This window comes from Stegastes partitus, unplaced genomic scaffold (assembly GCF_000690725.1).
Source record: "Stegastes partitus isolate 25-593 unplaced genomic scaffold, Stegastes_partitus-1.0.2 Scaffold1347, whole genome shotgun sequence".
Classification (NCBI taxonomy): domain Eukaryota; kingdom Metazoa; phylum Chordata; class Actinopteri; family Pomacentridae; genus Stegastes; species Stegastes partitus.
Window position 1 is genome coordinate 169022 of NW_007579078.1, and position 22763 is coordinate 191784.

At 44.2% G+C, this 22763-nt stretch overlaps 1 protein-coding gene across 6 annotated transcripts in view; it reads right to left on the minus strand.

Annotated features, from left to right (window-relative positions):
• Positions 1-21965, minus strand: part of gsk3ba (glycogen synthase kinase 3 beta, genome duplicate a) — a 42866-nt gene extending 20901 nt beyond the window's left edge. For 3 of the 6 annotated variants that reach the window (XM_008298753.1, XM_008298749.1, XM_008298751.1), the window contains exons 1-2: positions 21140-21965; positions 11318-11511 (exon numbers count right to left, since the gene is read on the minus strand). In XM_008298753.1, the coding sequence (XP_008296975.1) occupies positions 11318-11511; positions 21140-21227 (282 nt within the window). In that variant the 5' untranslated portion in view covers positions 21228-21965. The remainder of the gene's footprint in view (positions 1-11317; positions 11512-21139) is intronic. The other 3 variants (XM_008298754.1, XM_008298750.1, XM_008298752.1) reach the window with 1 other exon arrangement.
• Between the last annotated feature and the right edge of the window lie 798 nt (positions 21966-22763).

Below are 22763 nucleotides of genomic sequence, written 5' to 3' on the forward strand. Positions count from 1 at the left end.
TTTATTTTGAGTCTTACTGGGTCATAGCCGCAACATGGGCCTCGCAAAAAAAAACCCACTAAATTATTGAGTCTTGTGACAGCAAACACATCCTTAGTCATCGGCTTCGACAATCATCTCATTGACGACGACATCACTGTCACAAGTCGATGTGCCAGCTTGTCAAGACTTGAGCAAAAACGGATGCGCCAGCAGCAAAGGAATGCTAATAAACAGAAAGAAACGCTCATTCATTCCTTAATGAATGAAGTAACGATCCTACAGGCTGGAAGATGACACAATCAAGTATTGTGTGGCCTGTTTCCCGCCACATTAAAAGCACCGAAAGGAAAATGACCTGTGGGAAGCAGAAAACAGTTAGCAGACAGCTAAACCAGCTCTGAGAACAAAGTAAAGATTATCTTGCGTCCTCTAGAGCGTAGAGCTACAGGCCTTTCCAGGGCCACTCGAACCAAATGTAGGCACTGAACCCTGCTGGAGCACTCCATCTATATTCATACGCAGTGCGTCCGTGTAGAAAATGTGTTGTGCATATGGACTTTCTCAAGGGTGGGTAGGAATTCAAGCATTGCATAAAGCTTTAACAGCTCCATTATAGTTCATATTGTCTCCCATCTTCCCTTCCTCCTCCTCCTCATCTTTATCGCAGCGCTTTGTGATCTAAAGTGCTTGTGTAACATTCGGAGAGCGTGGACCCCAGTGTAGAAGAACAAACGGGTGGTTTTCGGAAACAGAGAGGGAACATAAGGCAGAGAAGAAGTAAAAAAAACACTCTGTGGCAGTCGAGTCATTATGATCTGACTTTTGTTTTACAAGTCGTGTGCAGTCCAAACCGAGTGCGGTGACATGCATGTTAACAGTCTGGATCAGAAACATATTGCAGCTTCTCGTGTTTGAGTTGCAATGTGGGAGTTCTATTGAGAAAATTCAGGTGTGTATTTCCACCGACAAAGTCATTCATTTGCTTGCTGACTAATTCACTTGTAAACAGACTGAAAACTGAGCTAATTAGCTGACAAAATAATTAGACAAATAGAAAAAAAAAATGCTGATTTCTTGGCGGGGTAAAAAGGTTGCGGAGACACTTCCTAGATGTGCAATTAACTGGTGTGGCCATGTGTAGAGACAGACTTCGGGTTTAGCGGAGCAGAATCGCACCCGGGTCAACTTTGCAACACGTCAAAACGGGCTCACGTGGGACCACAAATGGCCCCAACTGACGAAAAACACACAAGTAATTCTGACGCTGGCTGAATCATCAAACGGTTCTAAAGTGTAGCTGATCATTTGTGGGGAAAAAAAAGTAATTTATGTGATATTTTCGAGGAGTAATGACGATACTCGGTGTGAAAAGGAAACCTCTTTCATGCTGCTTTTAAATGACTAAATGCAACACAGGCTGAATGACGAACCGGAGTGTACATGATCGTTTCTGGTATGTGACAAAAAAAGCTCGTTCAGGATGTGACTCAAGAAGCAAAAAGCTGCCGTTCAGCCCTCCGCTCATGTAGAACAAAGAGGTTTAGAATCAATATCTTCATTATATGACTAGTTATGTAGGGCAGCAACTAGAAATGATTGCTGACAGACTGTTACTTTGATGAATTGTTTAGGTAGAGTCAAGAGAAAATAACTCCTGAATTAACCTGAAAATTGTGTGGATTTGCTGCCTTCTTTGTCTTCTTTCTAGGTGTTGGACCGACATTTGAAGATTTCCCTGTGAGCTGTAGGATACTGTGATGGGTATTATTTGTCATGACCACATGAAACACTTAATAGAAAAAATAATCTGTTTAACTGATAACGGGATTAATTGTTATTTGCAGGCCTGAAACAATGTTTGTCTGTAACATGTCATGAAATGTTTAAAAAATGTCCAACACAGTTTGATATTCAGTCAAGTTATTCCATTCCAAAGAAGACCAGAAAATACAGTCGTCCCAAATGTATTCACATCCTCCCATTAAAGAAGGAAAAGAACAGGTGTCACTGAAACAAGTTGAAATTGACTGAAGTAATCATAAATAAAAATGTAATGAAAATCATGACATTGCTTTTGAATTGTGATTCAAAAGAAATAATAATAAAATAAAATAAATAAAAAAAAGTATGATGGGACCCTTAAACTAATATTTAGTTGAACAACCCTTTGAGCCAATCACTGCAATCAAGTGTTTTCTGTAACTCTCAATCAGACTTCTGTTGACAGCTATTTGGATTTTGACCCACTGCTCATCAGCAAAGTGCTCTCATTCGTCCAGGACAGTTTTGCTTTTGTTTTTTAAAATTATTCTTTTCACCCACAATTCAAAAGCAATGTCATATTTCACTAAATTATAATTTAGCAAATTTTTATTTATTATTACTTTTTTCAGTTTCTACTTATTTGAGCGACTATTGTGAATTTCTTTAATGGAAGGGTATGAATACATTTGAGGACGCCTGTATTCACATTTGACAAGTCGGAACCAGTGAATCTTTGCTATTTTAATCCAAATAAACTTCGGATGACCGTCTCCGGCTCTATAACGTAGCTACATGGCCGACTGACTGAAGGCGTTTGACAAAACTGTAAAAAAAAAAAAAAAAACTGTCTGCGATGCTCGTTGAATATCTGAATGGGTGACTAATGAGATTCCCTGTTATGTGGGTCAGGACCACGCTGGCTGGTGGAGTGAAAATCGCGGCTGTCCTTCACTTGTTTTTTTTTTTGATGAGGATTTAAAACCCTGTCATTCAACGGAACAGAGAGGAGCTGGCTGCCCACTGCTCGACCTCGTCGTCTCAGCAGCAGCAGCAGCATCTTGCAGCTCAACAGTCTGGTATAGACAACCCCCCCCCCCCCTCCTACTCCTCCCAGTCTAATTCACTTACAGCCAGATGCAAATGGTTCCCACAGTCCTCCCCTCTGCTTTTTCACCCTTCTACACAGCTACGATCACGCAACCCCCACTTCATAAAGTGACATCATTGCGCGTGGGTCACAGACCAGCCGTCGAACCGTCATGCACTGCAGGCAACGCCCTCGTCTTCTTGCGCTGGAGTGTTGGAGGGCGAGTGTGTGTGTGTGTGTGTGTGTGTGTGTGTGTGTTGTAATGTGCGAGAGAGATGGTACCATATGGAGGAGGAGCAGACAGGCTGTTGAGTAAAGCCCTGCCCAGCTCCAGTTATACTGCAGTCATTCCTGCTGACCTGTCATCCTCCAGTGTGTCAGCCGCCCAGCCGGCAGAGACGGGAGGAGACAGACTGAGTGGAAATAAAGACACAGAGAGAGAGAGATGCCTTGATTGCAGGCTGCTAGAAGTGCTACACCTGAGCACTTGCTGATGTAAACTGCCAAATGAAGACACATACAGTTTCCAAAAACGATTAAGAGTGCAGTTAAGTTTAAAGATTCTGGATGATACGGACTGTAAACAATAAACTACCTTTATGATACATACAAGACACATTTGTAGAGATTCCTGTGTTGCAAATCCAAACAAATCCACCAGTTCCTTGACTTTTGCTGCAACATTTCACCATATAATTGTGAAAAATGTTCATCCCAACATCTCTGAACAACACTTCATCCTGCTTCCTACAGCTGCTGTTACAAAACTGTTACATGCAGAATGCACACAATCAGGACTTACTTGGTCATAACACTACACTTTAAGCTTTTGTCTGGAATCTGTGGTGCTAAACGAGCCGTCAGCTTGTTAATACTCAACCGAGACACCGCTACGTGATGGATTGTGGGTCAGAACGGCCAGAAAAGCCTTCTGGATTACATACTGTAGTCTACTGCCTCCTGACATGCTATGTATTGGGTCAGTCGTTTGTCAGATGGATATTGGAACACATCCCTACATTTATCACCCCTTCAAATCCATACAGCTAGAAACAGGGATTCTAAATTAGTTCCAGATGTGTTGCCAATAATTAGAGCTTCACTTTGGAGTAAAAGGTGAAACCTGTCTTATATAAACCTCTGACATACAGGGTCTGGGGTTCTCTTTGCTGTTGCTGCATCTAAAGAGCTCTCTAAGGCATTCAGGGAAAAAAATGCCTTTATGACTACAAGTTTGCTAGGGAATAAAAAAAAAAACATGTCCAGTTTATTTGAAATAAACCACTCCACTGTGAATAACATCATCTACAAGTGGTGCAGTTTCTCCACGACTTGTCCGGGACTGGCTGCTCCAGCAAATTCAAGCCAGCAGCACAGACAGTTTGATGCAAAAACAAAAACTCCAAGAATCCCAGAGTTTCATCACAGGATCTGCAGGTAACTGCTGCAGCTGTTGGCGTCAAAGCGCTCCATCCACGTTCACACAGAGGTTGCACAAATTCAACCTGTGCGGGAGGCGTGCCAGGAAAAAAAAGCCTTCGCCGTCCAAAAAGAACATTAGAGCAAAAGTCGAGTTTACAAGCGAACATGGAGGTAAAGAGCAGGCCTTCTGGCATAATGTGCCGATGAACCTTTACAAGAGAAAAACTATCTGTGAAGCACGGCGGTAGAAATATTCGGGGTTCCTTCGCCGCCTCAGCTTGCAGTGATTGATTCAAGCTATGAATTCTCCATCACATGAGAGAGTACTTGAAGATAATGCGATGCCATCTGTCTGAAAGTTGAACCGGAAGTGGACCTTTCAACAAGATAATGATCCTCATGTATGCACTGTGTATAAGAGCGCTAATGCGAGCATCCATTTTCCAATAGGGCTGATATGTGATCCCTCAGATGGAAAGGGGAGGAAGGACCTATCCCATAATGCACCACAAGCAGACTGTAAGCCCACCAATGCGTTCGTCAGCTCCACCCTAACGCAGAGCCCGTTCACATGATCGCCCCAGAAAATAAAGCGTTCGCACATGTCGGACTGACGCGGTTTAGTCGAGGAAGGCTCACTTCAAAGATGAGTGCCAAATCAGACAAAAAAAAAAAACAGAAGTGTGGAGAAAAAAGGCTTTTTGAAGAGGAGGGATGAGAAGAAAATAGAACGCAGGTGTTTGGGGTTTTGTATTTGTGTGCAACGGGGTACGCACACTCGATGGCGCGTGCTTGACAGTCATGTGAAGAGTCTTAGCGCTCATTTGCTTCGTTTTTTTTTTCCCCCTCTAACAAGCTGTTCACAAGGAGGACAGGCTGAGCAAGTGGGAGCGAGTGAGAAAGAAAGAAAAAAAAACTGTAGGCAGAAAGAGACAGATGAGAGTCTGCTATGAGGAGGAAACTGAACAATAAAACAGCGTGACGTTCAGCTGACCACTGAGCTGTTTAAAGACGCAACCTGCTAGCGTTTCTGGCTAACCACAGACGAACAGGAAGAAGAGGATGTGACTTCACCGCGGCCAGAGTCGAAGTGTGTGTGTGTCCTGAACGAGCAGTGTGAGTTGGGTGGCAGATGGCCGACACCCCCCCCCCCACACACCATTAAGTGACTTCATTTATCTCGTTTGGTTTCGGATAGACTAACACATGCTGGAAAACTGTGTCGAACCTCAGAGAGGTTAAACTCCGGGCACTGAGCCGCTCAAGTATTTCGCTGAACCAGTTGGGTGAAACCGCTACAGGCAAACAGATCTGAGTGAACTCTGGCTGCAAACGGAGCTGCAGGTTGGGAGTGTGGCGGATGACAGCGAAGCCGCCTTTTTGCTCCTCTCGTGTTGAACAGTCAAAGTAGAAGATAAAATAATGAGCGAGCAGTGTTCTGGGTTCAGGGGAACCTCCTGACAGGCATGAGAGTCCCGATTTAATTAATTGATGTTTATTTTTATGGGGTCAAGTATGTAACATGGATCATAATGCAACACTTATAGAACGCCTTGTAAAAATAGTCTCCAGATGGGCTTTCTTTTTTTTAAACAATTGCTATTACTGCTTATAGTAGTTTTGCAAAGCTTCATGATTGCATTTGCATTTTTTCACACAAAAGTCTCTGTTTCATGAGACAATTGTGCAGAGAGACAAGCAAACGTTTTTAAAAAGACTCCTGCACTCTGCATAACCTGCAAAAAATACATTTATTCATGATGTTTCGGTGCTAAACCTTCATCAGGCAAATGGTTTAGTGCAAACAGAAGTCGTCTTAAATAGTAACTCTGCAGCAAATGAACAAACCTTCCATACTGATTTACAAAACGTCACAATTTTTATGAACATACGGAAAGAAGGAATCATACGAGCACTGTTTACATAAAAACTGTTTACACAGAACGGTACATTCCGAGGATCTGAGTGTTAAACCGCCCCGGGGCCAGAGGCACATTCTGAGAAAACCTGGATTTACAGGTTGCATATGTAGATGAACCTGCAATGTCTATGAAGAAGTTCTACAAAATACGCAAATTTAGCAGATAAAGTTAAACACAGCAAGGCAAAAATCAATAATAAATCTACTCACGACCCTCCCCAGTGCATAAATATGTTTAGCATCTAAGCCTCCAGAATTGACGCAGTGTTGCTGTATACACACATAAATGAACACAAACCACAGGTCGCGTTAGTAAATGAACCTTTGCACCAAACCATTTGCCTGATGAAGATCTAGCACTGAAACATCCCGTCAGTAGCTCCCATTCCCTTCCTAACAGTACACTATACACTAATATGGATATTCTTCTAAGCAGATATTCTTGAACTTTGTTTAAAAAGAAAGTTTCTGTCCAAACATCCATCATTTTACAAAATGCCTCAGTGGACATGAAAATGACGACAAAGGCTACAGAAAGCACGCTAGGTCAGTCATCATCAACGATACGCCAAATATCAGAGAAGACAATTCTGTCATTTCATTGATTCTGCGGATTTTAAAGTGTGGATGCTAAGGCTTTTGGTGAAATGTTGACATAAAGTAAGTTAGGTTACAAACTTGTAATAACTGGTGCTAACCAAAACTTGAAAAAAAAACAATATATGTATGCCATTCTTCTTGTTGTAAATGTAATGGCACTAATGGCACATGCTGATTAAACACAGCAACAATGGGCATGCACACATTAAACACAGATACCCAGAAGCTACAGTTTTTGAATGACTCAGTTTGAGTGATATAAAATGTTGTTTGTATGTGGATGAGAGGCCCAAACATTGATGAAAATTTTGTTTTTATTAAAAATATATATGTATTCGGGTGGGCTGCAAGGTGACTCGGTGGTTAGCACCGTCGCCCCGCAGCTAGAAGGTCGCCGGTTCGCATCCCAGTGAGAACACCTGGGATCTTTCTGTGTGGAGTTGGCATGTTCTCCTCGTGCAGCATGGGTTCTCTCCGGGTTCTCTGGCTTCCTCCCACAAGGTCCAAAAACATGTTGAGGTTAATTGGTGATTCTAAATTGTCCGTAGGTGTGAATGTGAGTGTGCTTGGTTGTCTGTCTCTAAGTGTAGCCCTGTGATGGACTGGTGACCTGTCCAGGGTGTCCCCTGCCTTCACCCTAAGTCAGCTGGGATAGACTGTAGTGAGGTTTAAGCGTTGTATAGATAATGGATGGATGGAGGTATTCGGGTGAACAAGGCCTTAGTTCACCAAGTTTTAACTGGCTGGCTGCAGAAACTAATAAAACTCCACAGCAAGTGAAGTCACTCGGTCCCTGAGGTTATTAGACAGTAATTACATGTACAGTATCGGGCAGGAAATTCAAAGTGTGGGATCATTTCAAGAGGGTAAAGGACAATCCTAAGAAAATGACATGCAAACTCTGCAGGCAAAGCTTCATCTACACGCTTCAGGAATGGCTATCATTTCTGTTCTTATGCATGTGAATGAATACATGTAAATGATGTGTTTGTTTTAAATACTGCAAACCTTGAATCAGCCTTTCAAGAACAAATTAGGTGGTTCTGACTGAACTGAACATATCACGTCAAAGCAGAAAAGCGCTATTGCTGATGACTGAACTGCATTGAGCTGCTTTCACTTTGTTCATGCTCACGGCCACAGTTTATTGGAAAAACTAGTAGCCATCGTCAAACTATCTGTGCTTTCTTTTTTCTTTTTGTGAGCAGTTGGTCGTCACACAGCGAAATGAAGGCTTTTTGTGCATCGAGTAAACACAAGAGGTTACACAACCAGAAGGTCAGTGGTTTGATCTTCTTCCGTTGTGCATCTCTAAAAAACTTCAAGTGTCTCAGCAGCATGCTAAATCCGGCTCTGCTCCAAGAGCTCACTTAAGGTGGATTCTTTTCCCTCCATTATAACTGCAAGATGTTTAAATGAACTGAAAGCCTGTTTAGAATACAGTCATGTGCGGGTTTTTCAGCAGTCATGAGGGAAAACACTATAGTACCGCATTGTACTGCGTCGTCCTCGCTGTGCTGTTGTGCAGAAGCATGTGTAACAGAGGCACGGAGGGATTCACGCCGGGAATAACATTTGCAAAAGTCTTTCTTCTCTCTTTTTTTCCCCCCTCCCTCTATAGCAGGCAGATCCTTGGAAGTTTCCTCTACAAACCTGACAGTCACACTGTTACACTCAGGTGTAAACAGTTGTCAGTAATCACACAGTGGAAACAAACTCCCTTCAATCACCACAAAAGCTTTTGCATGATTGCTTAGAAAGTTCCATCCAGAACCGCCTAGTAATTGCTATGTTTAGATGGGTATAGCTCACGGTACGCTTGTAATAAAGAAATTTATTTAATTTAATTAAAAGAAAACACCAACATCCACTCGGTTGGTAATTGAAGGTACATACTGCTGCGGTGTTGTGCATAAATTTGCAATAAATCTTATGAAGGTGATAATTTTCAGTTTTGTTTAGGGAGACGCTGATTCAAACTTCAGGTCATTTTCAAGGCTGCAGGTTTTGAGTTCTACTGAAAAGTGTTCCTAATAATTTGTCTCCATTTAATTAGATGACAACAAGCCACCCTCATTAATATTGTTAACATACGTGACCATATTTGGTAACTTCCTTGGACGTTCAATATATCCACCCTGTGCCCTCCTTGAGGTTGAAGAACCATGTGACCTTTGATTTAGCTTTTATATTAGCGGCAATATCAAAAACTGAAAATGCAATTAGACTGCAATGTGCCACACTTGATCTACAACACATCTGTGACTGCAGATTCTTATACAGGTTCCTCTTCAACGTGATAATGATGTTGCTGTAAATGTCACGAATCAAATGTTCCAGGCACTTTATAAACGCTTTATTACTGGTTTGAATTGAACTCCATTTTGATTTATTTTTTGAGATTAGTGCCAATGCCACTACTCCAAGAAAAATGTTACAGGTTGTGTGTCATTACCTCAAACTAAAATGTTTCTCAATAAATGCTTTTTGCAGTTTGCTGCTTTTTCTTTTATTTATTATAAATTTCTTCTTTTTTTTTTTTAACCATAGACGGGCAAGTTACCATATGTGGGAACATTAATAATCTTGATTTGCAACATTAAAGTCACAAAAGTAAAAATATCTTGAAACATCCTTCAGTAACACCCCGGGGTTGAAATGTTCATTTTCAAAGTATTTTAAGGCATGCCCTATAAAGAGTTAAGTTCAGTTTATTTAATAAATGTAACAGACCAAATATCAGGCAGAATTTGGACAAAATTTGGACAGGAGGCTCAATGCGACATCAGGAGTAATGCGGGCGCTGTACCGGACTGTCATAGTGAAGAGAGAGCTGAGCCGCAAGGCGAAGCTCTCAATTTACCAGTCCATCTACGTCCCAACCCTCACCTATGGTTACGAGCTTTGGGTCATGACCAAAAGAATGAGATCGCGGATACAAGCGGCCGAAATGAGCTTCCTCCACAGGGTGGCTGGGCTCAACCTTAGACATAGGGTGAGGAGCTCGGACATCTAGATGGAGCATGGCGTAGAGCCGCTGCTCCTTCGCATCGAAAGGAGCCAGTTGAGGTGATATGGACATCTGATTCGGATGCCTCTAGAGAGGCTTCCTCTGGAGGTCTACCGAACACGCCCACCTGGGAGAAGCCCCCGGGGCAGACCCAGAACCCGCCGGAGGGATTATATCTCTCGGCTGGCCTGGGAACGCCTCGGGATCCCCCAGGAAGAGCTGGGAAGCGTCGCTGGGGGGAGGGAAGTCTGGAACGACTTGCTCTGCCTGCTGAACCCGCGCCCCGCCCCGGATAAGCGGAAGATAATGGATGGATGGATGAATGGACGGACGGATGGATGGATGTTGAGCCCTTATCCTATTTTTTTTCTTAAACCTGAACATATGATCAACACACTGTGTACCTCCAGCCTCATTGTTAAAGCCCATAAAACTTAATGAGAATCTAAACAGCTGTTCTTTAGGTTCAGCTCTCTCACATGGAGCAGCAGTGACAGTGTATACAGCACTCAGACATCCCGGTTATAATCAGGGTGTTGAAATAAACAGTTTTGTGATTCTGAAAGTAAATCATCTGTTTCAGAAACTTGAATAAGTCCTTAATCAGGTTTTAAGAAACCCAAACATTCCAGCTGCTGTGAAAGAAACTAAGATGCTGTTAAATGTATCATACTCAGGTTTTTGAATGTTTGTTTTGTTCTGGTAATGAAAGATTTAAATATGCTGAGTACAAACGTTGGGAGGAGGCATCAAACTGTTTTCAAGTCTGTAGTAAACAGGACGCTGGTTTCCCAACACATATAAGTCAGGTCAATTGCGACATCAACTGTAACCGGGATACTGATATTTACAACGTATAGGGAGACCAGATTTCTGTATGACGGTGTAACTACTATATCCAAAGCAAGATCAGAACCGGTGCAAACCTCAGGACCGGGTTACTAAAGTCCATGTAAACACATGTAAACTCAGTCAACCAGGGGATCTGAGACAATGTTGCCCCCGGCGAAGGAACAACAAGCCATCAGTCAAATCTATTCAAAGCTCGGGAAGGGGATTCCAGCAGAGCTTTACTCGGAAAGAAACATGACATTTCCAAGGTGGCAACTGAACTAAACCTGACAGATGTCTGAGTATTAATGGGTTCGAGTTTGTTTGCGTGACAAACGACCCTCCCACCGCTACCCCACACACACACACACACACACACTTCCTGCAAGAAAGCGCACACATTAAAGTAGGAATGTGTTGAATGCAAAACACTCAGAAGTTTCTCCTTTTGTTTTCTCTTGCTTCGCAGCTTCTCTGAACTCCCTGTTCGTGTGAAAGATCACTCCACTCACGTCTCGTTCACAGTTACTCAGTCACATCCATTAAGCAGGAAAGAGACGTTTATGTGCGTTGTCATCATTTTTTACACGCACGCCGCCTTTCTCCGTTCTTTTGTTTCTTCGTTTTGTTGCCAAGACGGAGAGGTGAGTGAGTCAGCTAGAAAGATGTGCTGCGGTTGTGAGCGTGCATACGTTTTTACCTTAAACCTTTTGTCTTGCAGCACTTTCTTGATGGCCACCAGCTCTCCGGAGTCGCACAGCTTGGCCTGGTAGACGACGCCGAAAGAGCCGTTCCCGATGACCTTCGTGTCCGTGTAGCTCACCTCCTGTGGCCGGTCGGGGCCTTGGCCCGGGGTGGCCACGACTGTTGTTACCTTGCTGCCATCTTTATCCCCTTCGGAGAGACACAAAGAAGAAAGAGACGCAGATGTTTAGAACAGAATGTGCACAAATTCAGCGCTTTACATCAATGAATCGAGTGTACAGTCACAGAAAACTAGCATGCAGGGCTGCATCCAGGTCCACTGGCTGCTCCATATGCTCTCAATTTAATCAATCACCAGGGTTACCTTTATAAGGAAGCATGCTTATACAAAAGTGGTACATTAATAGTAATTCAGGAAATTATTTTTGGTACCCATAGAGATTGCCAACTAATTCAGCATTTATGTTAATTGCACATGAAAATCTGGTTTATGCTTGACACGCCCGTGAGGTCCACGCAGCCTCATGTGGACAAATTATGTAATTTTAGCAGCCACGCCCCCTAGCGCGGTCCTTTCAAGTGGAAAATTTCTGTCTCCGAAAATTTCTAACAATGCAGACGGAGATGTGCGGAAAACATGGCGGATGAACAGGAGCTCCAAGTGGCAGGGGTACAAAAATACAGACATTTATACGAGTCTTCACACAGGGATCACCGTGATCGTGGCGTGAAATTGTGGCCACACTGGGTAAAGAAGAATGGGTGAAGAAAACCTTGAAAAACCTGAAAAATGGGGCGGCTGTGGCTCAGGTGGTAGAGCAGGTCGGTCAATGATGGGAAGGTTCGATTCCGCCCTGTAACCTGTGTCATGGGCAAGACACTTCACCCACCTTGCCTGGTGTGAATGCGTATGAATGGATTGTTCGAGGTGGTGGTCGGAGGGGCAGAATGGCAGCCACGCCTCTGTCAGTCTGCCTCAGGGCAACTGTAGCTACCACCACCAGAATGAATGAGTGTGAATGAATCATTGACAGTTTAAAGCGTCTTTGAGTGTCTAGAAAAGCGCGATACAAACCTGATCAATTAATTATTATTAAAAAACAGATACGTTAAGGCAAAAAAAGAGCATCAAAGGGTGAAGTGGAGACCAAGGGGAAGCCAAAATATGCCAAAAAGAGAGTTGAGCTGGCTCTCAACTTTTATCAAGCACAGGGAAACTGACTCAAACTTTCCTCCAAATGAGGTATTGATAAATATGTCAGAACAGAAAACAAACTGCTAAAAACGGATGGAGTTTTGCCTGGTGCTAAATCCGGTGTATTTACTGCAACCTTGTGTAAACTACAAGCGTGTCACCATGTTGTACACGATCATAGACTGTATAAAAGATGGACCTAGCAACCGGCCCTGAAAAATGAAGCCAACCCGGAAGTGTCAAAAACCTGCAGTATCACTACATCCACTAGCTGCTGGCTCCAAAAAGCCCTGGCTCCCATAGACTTGAATTGGAAAAGAAGTGATCACAGATCATGAAATACTGCATTCCTACAGCTCAGGATTTTTTTTATTAGTTTTCATGGTCAAGTCCAGAGATCAGATGGCCAATCTGAAAATAAATCAAGACTGAATTTTTTTTAAAAATTGTCAAAATTTTGCAGGGCAAGGGGCGTGGCTGGCTTGATTGACAGTCAGCAGCAACCATACAGATGAAGCGAGCAGAAGGCGGTAAATGTGGGCGGGCAGAGAGGGCCTGCCTCTCAATCCGTCTGACCAATCACTGCTCCTATGGCTCCGCCCCCCTCCGACGATTTTTGCGTCACTGGCTCAAAAAATCCAAGATGTCAACCAGGAAGTAGCAAAACCCTGGCTTCATTTTCTCAGTGCAGAAACCAACGGGTGACGTCACGGTAGCTACGTCCATCTTTTATACAGTCTATATGCCAAACTTCTTCTACTCTAATTCAGCACTGTGGTATGAATGTGTTTGCGCCACACTGCCCCCTGCAGTTTGGAAACAGACGCTGAGCTGAGCATAAAAGTCACGCGCTTTCTCGTACTGATTCCACGCGTCACGTTCGTACGGAAAGCAAAATCCAGCCTTTACTCGCCTCCAAACTGACATCGTGGCAAACAAGTCATCAGTGTGTTTCCATTTCACAGTACATATTATAAACAACTAAAAAGATTTGATATGCGGCAAATACTAACTTTTTATCTTTATGCACAACTCATGTTGGCACTGTAGTTGATTACATTAATCTATGGATAACATGCAGCATTCTTTTTTTTTTTGGTTGGCTGCTCCACAAGCATGAGAGAGGACATGACAGATACGGTAATCTAAAGTATTTCCACAACAGATAATCGTTTTCATGGTCTGCGATTGTATTTTCTATTCAGCATGCAGTCTTTACAATGACAATAGCAAAAAAGTCCATTTTCAAACCAAAGTGATATATTGTGAAAAGATATTCCAGTAAAGCAGACCAGGTTCGGCCTTGGTTACTTCCGTGCCTCAAAAAGAACAAGAGATATTCAAACACAAGGCCGGCGTATTCATCATTTAGATCATGTTCTAGTGGTTTGTCGACGTGGATCGTAGGAGCAGACTCACAATTTGCTTCTGAACATTTTAAACATGACAGATTTTTTTTTTGCTGGTTTTGGACAGCAAAGCTCCAAATTGGCCACCGACGGACATGTGATCCAGGACTTTTTCCTTCAACTAATGCCTCACACTGCTTCTCCCTTATCCTCCCTGTAGTAGCGTCAAGGGCTAAAGTCCATACTAGCTGGAGGGTTGAAATAATGACCGGGCAGAAGAGTGCGTCACATGCCACAAATACATGCTTGCCTCTGTATCTCCAATCTTCAAAAGGCTCTGATATCAACCCCAAAACCTCCACACAACCTACGCAACAAACAACACCCGAATCCTCTCCAAATCAGCCTCCCTAGGTGCTTTATTAGCATATCTCTGTTTCACACAAACATCAGCAGAGGAGCCTAAATGCATAAAACAACACTGGAAATAGCTTTACCTCTAATTTGAAGTGAGTTTCGCAGCTGATACATTCGCCAGCAGTTCATAATGTGCACAAAATCATGTTGATGGATGGATTAGAGCTGCGTGGCCTGTTCCAGATCGTGGTGTTATTTAGCAGAACGCTCGTGCAGCGTTCAGCAGAACACCTCCACATGGGAGGACACCGGCAGGCCACGGCGTCCTGTCCATAACGGGTGGATGTGGCCGCGCCATGCCCACTCCTGGCAAACTGGCGGCTTTGTTCACGAGTACTTCTGCATGAGTGTTTTCGACAAACTTACGTTGATTAACGCTGTAGAGCTTGAATTATTTTAAAGCCGTGAAGTCGACTTTTTGACTCAGATTGCAACAGATAGCGCGGATGTTCGCTGGTCTCCACTGTTTCATACTCGCCAACCAGCTGGACTCATTTTCCAGCAGGGTTATTGATTTTTAATGCCTGCACATGCACACGCTCACTCAAGCGAAACGCATCCAGGGTTCAACCAGGACAGAAAACAATAATTTATGCGTTTCACTATGCTTGCACCATTTAATTCGCTGCTGTGTCACCGGAGGAGGAGATGGGTTCCCGAAGATGCAATCGAACAAGCAAAGAGAAGGGTAAAGGTCGGGAGAAAACGGGCGAAACCAAAAAAAAAAGAAGCATTCTCTCTCCAGGACTGAGTCTAGAAAGAGAAACTGAAGCAGGATTCTGTAATGACAGAAATAGACTTTCCAAGAGCGTCTGAGTGTGAGAGAGAGAGAGAAAGAGAGAGAAAGGAATATAACTCTGCCTACATATTCCAGCAGGGCCATTTCTATGACGCCTCTTCACTTCCTCAAACCGTGAGAAAAGTCTGCGCATTCTCACACACACACACACACACACACACACACAGACCGACACAGCTCACAGCGAGATCCAACGCTGGTGTAAAATGGGAATGACCAAGCAATCCCAATGCATTTGAAATGACTCTTTTTTGCATTTTCACCGGCTGATTGTTGGCCCGTACGAAGCACGACCTTTCACACACTAATCTGGAAAAGCCTCAAATCCGTTTTATTATCTGTCAATCTTCACACAGACTTCTCTTCGTTTTATAATAGCAGGAAACTGTCACGGGAATAACCGGCAAATGAAGGATTACCTTCTTTAGAAGCTAGAAACACCTTTTTTTATTCTAATAAATAATCCTCAGGAGGGAACCATTAGAAAATTAAAATGTTAAAAATCATCCCACCGGAACATCGGAGAAAAAAAAAACGTCCTTTTTGATTATAACGAAACAAACATGAAATTCGCAGCAATTACAGAGAAATCGGCGAAAGCACAAAACACCTCGCGGCACGTGCTTGCAGCGTTGCCGTGGTTACTGTCAATCATCCTGCCGGCAGAACAACAACATGCAACAAATCACAGAGCGTTGCTTCATGTACATACGCTGTGTTGCTCAGATCTAAAGTGGCACAAGAGAGATAGCTGTTGCAACTTTTAGCCAGAGGCATCAATATTCAATTCAGGTCACCAGACTAGTTCAGGTCACAACTGAATCTGGCGAACGCGTGCACACGGTGGGGGCGAAGCAGGATAAGAGCAGGGCTGTGCATCGTTTCATGTTTGTCACAATGTTTTTCTAGAAAAGGTCATCACCAAAAGACACCAGCATCTGTCTTAAATGCATCTGTTGTGCTAAATTTCTGCCATCAAATTATAATCTCACGCATGACGGTGCACACAAACTGCAGATTAACACACAAACAATATGAGGTTTACCTTAAAAAGCATACGTTTGTGAAATGATAACACCCTGATTTACTACCGAGGAAGGATAAATACCCGTGTGATGGAGTGGGATTTATTTATTTTTTTCTTTTTTGGCGATTCAGATTCTCAAATGTGTGTGTACTTCAGTGTCACACACACAGCGTGGGAACTTTTTAAGTGCTGAGCCTCACAGTTTTCTGCCTTTCTGCCAAGTCTTGGTGTGACCTGACAAATTCTATTCACACCTTCATTCAGGATTTTTTCCTGCCACAACTACGACTTTTCTCCAGGCGGTTACACACTCGAAGCTCAAAAATCTTGCTGGTGTGTGTTTTGTTGCTCACTCGTTCCGGCATGTCTGTTCCCACACTTCTAGATAAATACCCAAGTAACCCACTGAAAATGGTGATAACGTACCGTATTGCCTGGATAAGAGGCCACTTTTCACATTTATATGGCACAGAAGACTAAACAGAGACATGATGTTGTTTAAAGTCCCCTAACGTGACTCCGCTTTAGAGGCACTAAAGGGGTAAAAGATTTACGCTGGTAATCATGTCGTAGTCGTAAAATTAATCATGTATTTACTGCAGGGTGAAGGAAGATTTTCACACCATTCATGTGGCATCACTACAAATAAATGTCAGCGAATAAGAACCTGCCAAACTGTCCATGTGTTCATTGCTCTCGGAAATCTGGCAAACAAATGCATACATCCACTCGCGTATATACAGCAGGTATAAACATAGTATTACACGTACTAGGGATCGACTGATACGGGCTGTTTTTTTTAGGCTTCATATTGGTCGTATAAACTCCAATAGTGGATATTTGGAATATTTTACCAGCATGTGATGGCAGGAAACCCGTCATTCATCACTGGGCTTCTTCATTCATAAAGATGACAATGACTGAAGATGTAAATTAGAAACAGGAGTGATTAAATTAGGACGCTTTCCTCCATTTATGTTGGGATCCACTGAGATTGATCAATTTGTCTTCTCTATTTTTATAATCTTTCACGCTTCTAGAACTTTTACTGCACACTAAGGTTCATATCTTACTATTGTTTCACAGATCGGCTGCCTTTTAAGTTAGCCACTAGCCATTAGCATAGCCGTAGCCACTGCGAGAGCAGCTACTGGTTTGTGGCAACGGCTTGTGTTTCTTGCTCAGTTTTCGTAGCCTCTGCTTGAGGAACGTGACTAAATCAGACCTGAAGTAGCACATTTAATTTATCAATAATCAGTGAATAAATATGCCAATACAGATGATCGTGAAAACGCCAAATATCGACCACAATAATGGATCTATCCCTAACACGAACCTTAATGTGAATTCATGCCAGAGTCATTACGCTGAACATGTCGATAGGTCTTGAAATATTAAGTGGCAAGAACGTAAATGGTTGGAGCTGTGCAGATTAGGATGACATTTATATGGATTGTATTTAGAGATATTTTTGTAACCTTTTTTTTTTATTCAGGCTAGTTTCACCGAGCAGCATCCGAACGCCCAGATGACATTCACACCAGGAAGCTGCCGAGCACAGCCACAGCCTGACCCGCTGGTCGCTGAGCAGCATCCTGCCAGCCTGGGCAACCTCGCTTCTCAAACATCCGGGCCGCAGCCGCCCACATGCCCGGCCTGTGTGCACACAACGTGTGCAGGTACATCATGTGTAGTGCAAAGTGTCCGGCCTCTGTCGTACAGCTGATGAGATAATGACTGGAATATCCAGTCACAGGAATGCCACCACTGATACACAGCAATCTTGGCCAAGCAGCAGCGAGACGGGAGAGTTTTTTTTCTTTTTTTCTTTTGACCAGACACAATGTGGGCGCAGAGATTGTAGAGATCGGTGTGCAGCCTGCAGAGCCGCCGCTCCACAGTCCTGCCGCCACGCCGACTGCACCCGACAGACTTGAGCCGAGATTGATCATCTTCCTTTTCCTCTTTCCCTCTTTAAAAAAAAAAAAAAAAAAACCCTCAGCGATTCCGGCGGTTCTCGTCTTGTCTGCGAGCCCCGCTGTTTCATTCGGAATCAAAGAGTATAATTAGTTCATTTTGTTCCCATCATCACTTGCAAAATGTGAGAGAGGGGCAGAAAGAGGCAGAGAGAGCTGCAGCTTTGAAATGCTAAACAAGCCGCTCATTGTTCTTGGCCAGCTGCCTCACCCCCCCAAAAAACAAAACCTAAGAGTGCTCATGTGGGTGTGTGAATACATGTAGGTTTCTATATGTGTAGTGTGTGTGTGTGTGTGTGTTTCCGTCTGCCTGTGTAGGAGGGGTCGGAGTGTTCTCTCCAGGATCATACAGCTGCTTAGGATCATCAGCCAAGTTATTCGCACACAAATGAGCATAAGTGTGTGTGTGTGTGTGTGTGTGTGTGTGTGCGTGTGTGTGTGTAGGTCAGGGTAGTGGTAGATGACATACTGGAAAGGAAGACATAAACAAGTGGAGGTAGATTGCGACAAGGCGACACGGTGTCATATAAATTCAGTCCAAAGTACAATCATGATACGACATATCACACACCTCCGAGCGACAAATGTGATCTGAAATTCAGAAGAAAAAAAAAAACACAATTCCAGAAGCTGCTTGTGACCCGAGAAATACACGATTTTCACAAAATGCTCTACATTACAGTAGAGCTAAAACATTAGTTGAACAATCCAAATAACCAAAAAAAAATAACTGATCCAAGCAAAAAGGCCCAACATTTGCAGGTTCCTTCATCTGAGATGGGAAGATCTGAGTCTCCAGTGACAGTGAACGTAATAACTTTGGCTCTACTGATCAGACAAAACAACTAAAGTGAAGACATCCGCCATCTTGTCCTTTAGGAATCTGTCATCACCATTTTTTTTTTTGCACTAATTTAGGACACCAAATGATTATCAACAGACCAACATAAAACACTAGTTGCAGGTTAGTTGCCTTTGAGCTGAGAAGCATCCTTAAGCCTCCCAGTGTGTTCAAATCAGAAGCCCAATTGAACTCATTGGGTTTCCTACTGCATCATAATATTATACACTTACTGTACCCTGAGATGATTTATGCGATATCAACGTATTATTTAGTGATTTTATGCTGTGTTTAGACTTAACTCGGGGGTCGGTGATGTTATCGATCTGACTGCCAAGTAGAAGAAGATTGGAAATCACTGTCAATTCACTCAGAATGGCAAAAACTGCACCATTCAACTTTTAAGATCAAGTGAGGACAACCTTGACACTGGACTACAACACACTGCTGTCAACGTTTTTGACCGCAATCCATCATCACTATGGCACAACGTTGCCAAACGAAGTCACGATCCACAGCTGGCAGACTCATCCTTTAAGCGTTGCCCGTTTTCTTGAGTGCCACCAGCTACTTGCCTTGTTTTACATCACCCCAACGCCTTTGCATAAACTACATCACGCATTGATACTTCACCACAAGGGACATCTGAGCAATCAACGGCTCTGCATTCCTCTACGGGGTTGAATGCCACCTGTTGGTAAAAATCCAATTATTTAACACTCATTAAATTGGGCGACTCCAGGTTCAGCCTTTTAATGATGTGCTTACGAACCAGATGAGTCTCTTGGAGTAAAAAGAAAAAAAAAAAAATCAGGCTGAAAAACCCACAGCAAAAGAAAAAACTTTTGTACTGTTAAATCCACAAGGTCAGCCTCGCATTTCCTGCTTATTCAGTGGCTTATGTCTGAAAAATAATCAGGCCAAAGACGGGGTCCTCAAGTTCTAGCGTTAAGATTTCTACACACTGGGAAGCACTTTCTCTGCCTTTTCCATTTTGATCAGGGACGCTTCAAAACCCTCATAGTAGTATCTGGGGCAAGGCGAGTATTAGGTTTGGGGCTGGAGTGCATCTCCCTGCTTGTGTGTCATCGTCCGCTAAGTGGTTTCCAGTGCCAAGGCCCAGAGGAGAGCCTCAGCCTCGGGCCTCACCCCACCACCACCACCACCACCACCACCACCACTCATCATGATCGCATCACAGCCCCGAAGCACCGTTGGCATTCCTTAACAGACACGTTTTTTTTTAAACCTCACACACACCCAAAAGTGGGCAAGACAGGATGAGGTGCTGTAGATGTCAAAACGCCCTTCACTGGTCTAATGAAGTAGAATTTGGGTCAGTGTAATGCAGAGTTCCAGACAGGTGAAGCACCAATTTAGGCAGCAGAGGCAGCTCCTTATGTGATCAAGCTATAATTGGGATATTGAATATTATAGGTGGAACCTCTGGCACACATTAATCAAATTGAAATCTGAAGGGTAGCAGAGATAGATAGAAGAACTAGATGTGTCCAACATTGGCAGCCTCCCTGGCTCAGCTGGTAGGCCCTGACAGTCGCATGGCTCCATCTCTGCAGCCAGTCTATAACCAGCCTCCGGCTCGGTGCCACTGTGGCTTCACAGAACAGGATACTGTGTGTCACACTTCCTCCGGGCGTCGCGACGTCTAATTTCGACATAGAAACAGGAGCAGCAAAACCAAGCCTTTCCAGGATCGCGTCAGTCAAACCAACGGGCGCACCTTCCTGCTTTGACAGTTGCGTAATAGACCGGCCCTATCGCTTTAACTCCATTACGCATATGATTGGTGCTGTGTAGTAACGCCGCTTGGAGATCTATTCTACATTCAAGTGAGGGAAATAATCACAGGAAAAAAAAGGAGAGGGCTTTGGGGGTTTTTGTGTGTGACCTGGGCCGGTGCCAGCACTACCTCGCCGTGGCCCGGCCCTGCCCGGCGCGGCCTGCTAACCCTGGTCAGGCTGACCGGCCCCGGGGCGGCGCGTCAGAGCGCAGCGGTGTGCGCTCACGGCACCGTCTGTGACACAGATACATGACAGGGCTAGGCTACCAGGGAAGCTAACAGCGGTGCTAGCTTGACACATTTCCAGCCCCGGCTACAGTGAGGAGACATGTACCGAGCATATGTAGCCCCACGCCGGGGCCTTGGTGCATGCAGAAAAAGGTGCTCTAGAATTACATGGGGGTGTACTTACTGCTGACTTTCATGCTGCCGAAAGCGGAGGGCTGCGGCACTGGTTTGCAGCTCTCCGCGAAGGATGTGGTCCTGGGCCGACCCGACATGATCCGATCCCTTTTTAGATTCTCTCGACTCGGGAGACTGTGACTCGCTTAAACGGCAGGGCAGGTCGATTCGCCGAACCTTCTCATCCAAAAAGGATGACAGTAAATGAATATGAGCGTAATTCACAGGGAGGACAGGCGAGAAAGAGATCCCTTTAGCCCCACGATCCTTCACGCTGCTTCGTATCACCTAATAAACTACCCTTTCTTTCCCAGCAGACGAGCCGATCAGAGCATCGTTTCTTCCGTATATTCCAGGTTTTCTTTCAGCGGGCCTTTGAAGACACGTCTCCGACTAAAATAGTCATGAATCTGGCCTCTCCCTGTGGCCCCCTTCGTTTAAAAAAAAAAAAAAAAAAAACAATTTTGCGATTTCTTTTTCTGGAATCAATTTCACAAAGAGTTCAGACAGGGATCCGGGCGGGGATCACAGACAAATGCGGCGTTTTCTGGATGAATCGGGACACATGCAGCTCCTCTTCATATCCCGATGTGGAGGCTCAATGATCCGACTGCCATGGCGGCTCCCTCGCTATACCCTAGCCTACAGACCGTCCAACGGAAAATCTGCCAGTTGCCACAGTCTCGTACAACGAATTCACTGGCCGTGCGCTGACACAAAATCCGGCCACGCCGCTGTCAAATTTCGGCGTCTTCACCGAGGCTCGGGGGCAGCGAGCTCCTCACAAAATGATGGTCTTTAGGTACAGATTGCGACGATACTGAATTTCTTTTTTTTTTTTTTTTTATTCCTTCCCCATAGGTTTCGGGCTCGCAGTCTTTGTCGCTGCGCATGCGAGGCGCGCCGTTTGCGTAAAGGCTTCCAGGGATTGCTGCGCCTTCATCCAGAGAGCTTCACGCTGCTGACGCAAGCGGCGGCGCTGAATAGGAAAACTGTGAACGCGCAAACGGTGAATCTGGGGTGGCCGAATTAGCCAATCAGAGCGGGTATCCTTCAGAAATGGGCGTTAACCGGGGGTTCCAGCGGGCCAATCGGAGCGCCTCTCCGGAGCACCACATGGCATAATTTTGCTCGGTACCGCCTTCGAGACTTCAAAGGCTTTTCCCCACGCCGCGACATGGGACATTGGGCGGATCCGCTCCCGGGATTGATGAGCGGATCCGCCAATGGGGCTCCAGCAGCAGACTGTCAGTTCAAATGGACCCAGCTGTCACAGAGCACCGGTGGTCATGCAGCACTGTTGCTATGTTAGGTACAAAAGCCCAATCCTCCACCTTTCCTCGACACTTAACGCGGCCCTCTGGCACATCCATTTAATTACACTGCTTAGTAATTCTGATCATGTGCGTGTGCATGGCTGACCTGTCACTACAACTCTCCATTCAGGTTCATTCATCATTCTTGTGTGCCTTAACCCCATCTTATATATTCCCCATTATAGCTCTTATAAATGATCTTTTTCAATTAGGTATGTATGGAAGATGCCATAAATTTTAATTAATTCCTTAAATTCAGCCCCACACTACCTCAATTCCTTGAATCATGCACGTATACATACTGCACATATACTGCAG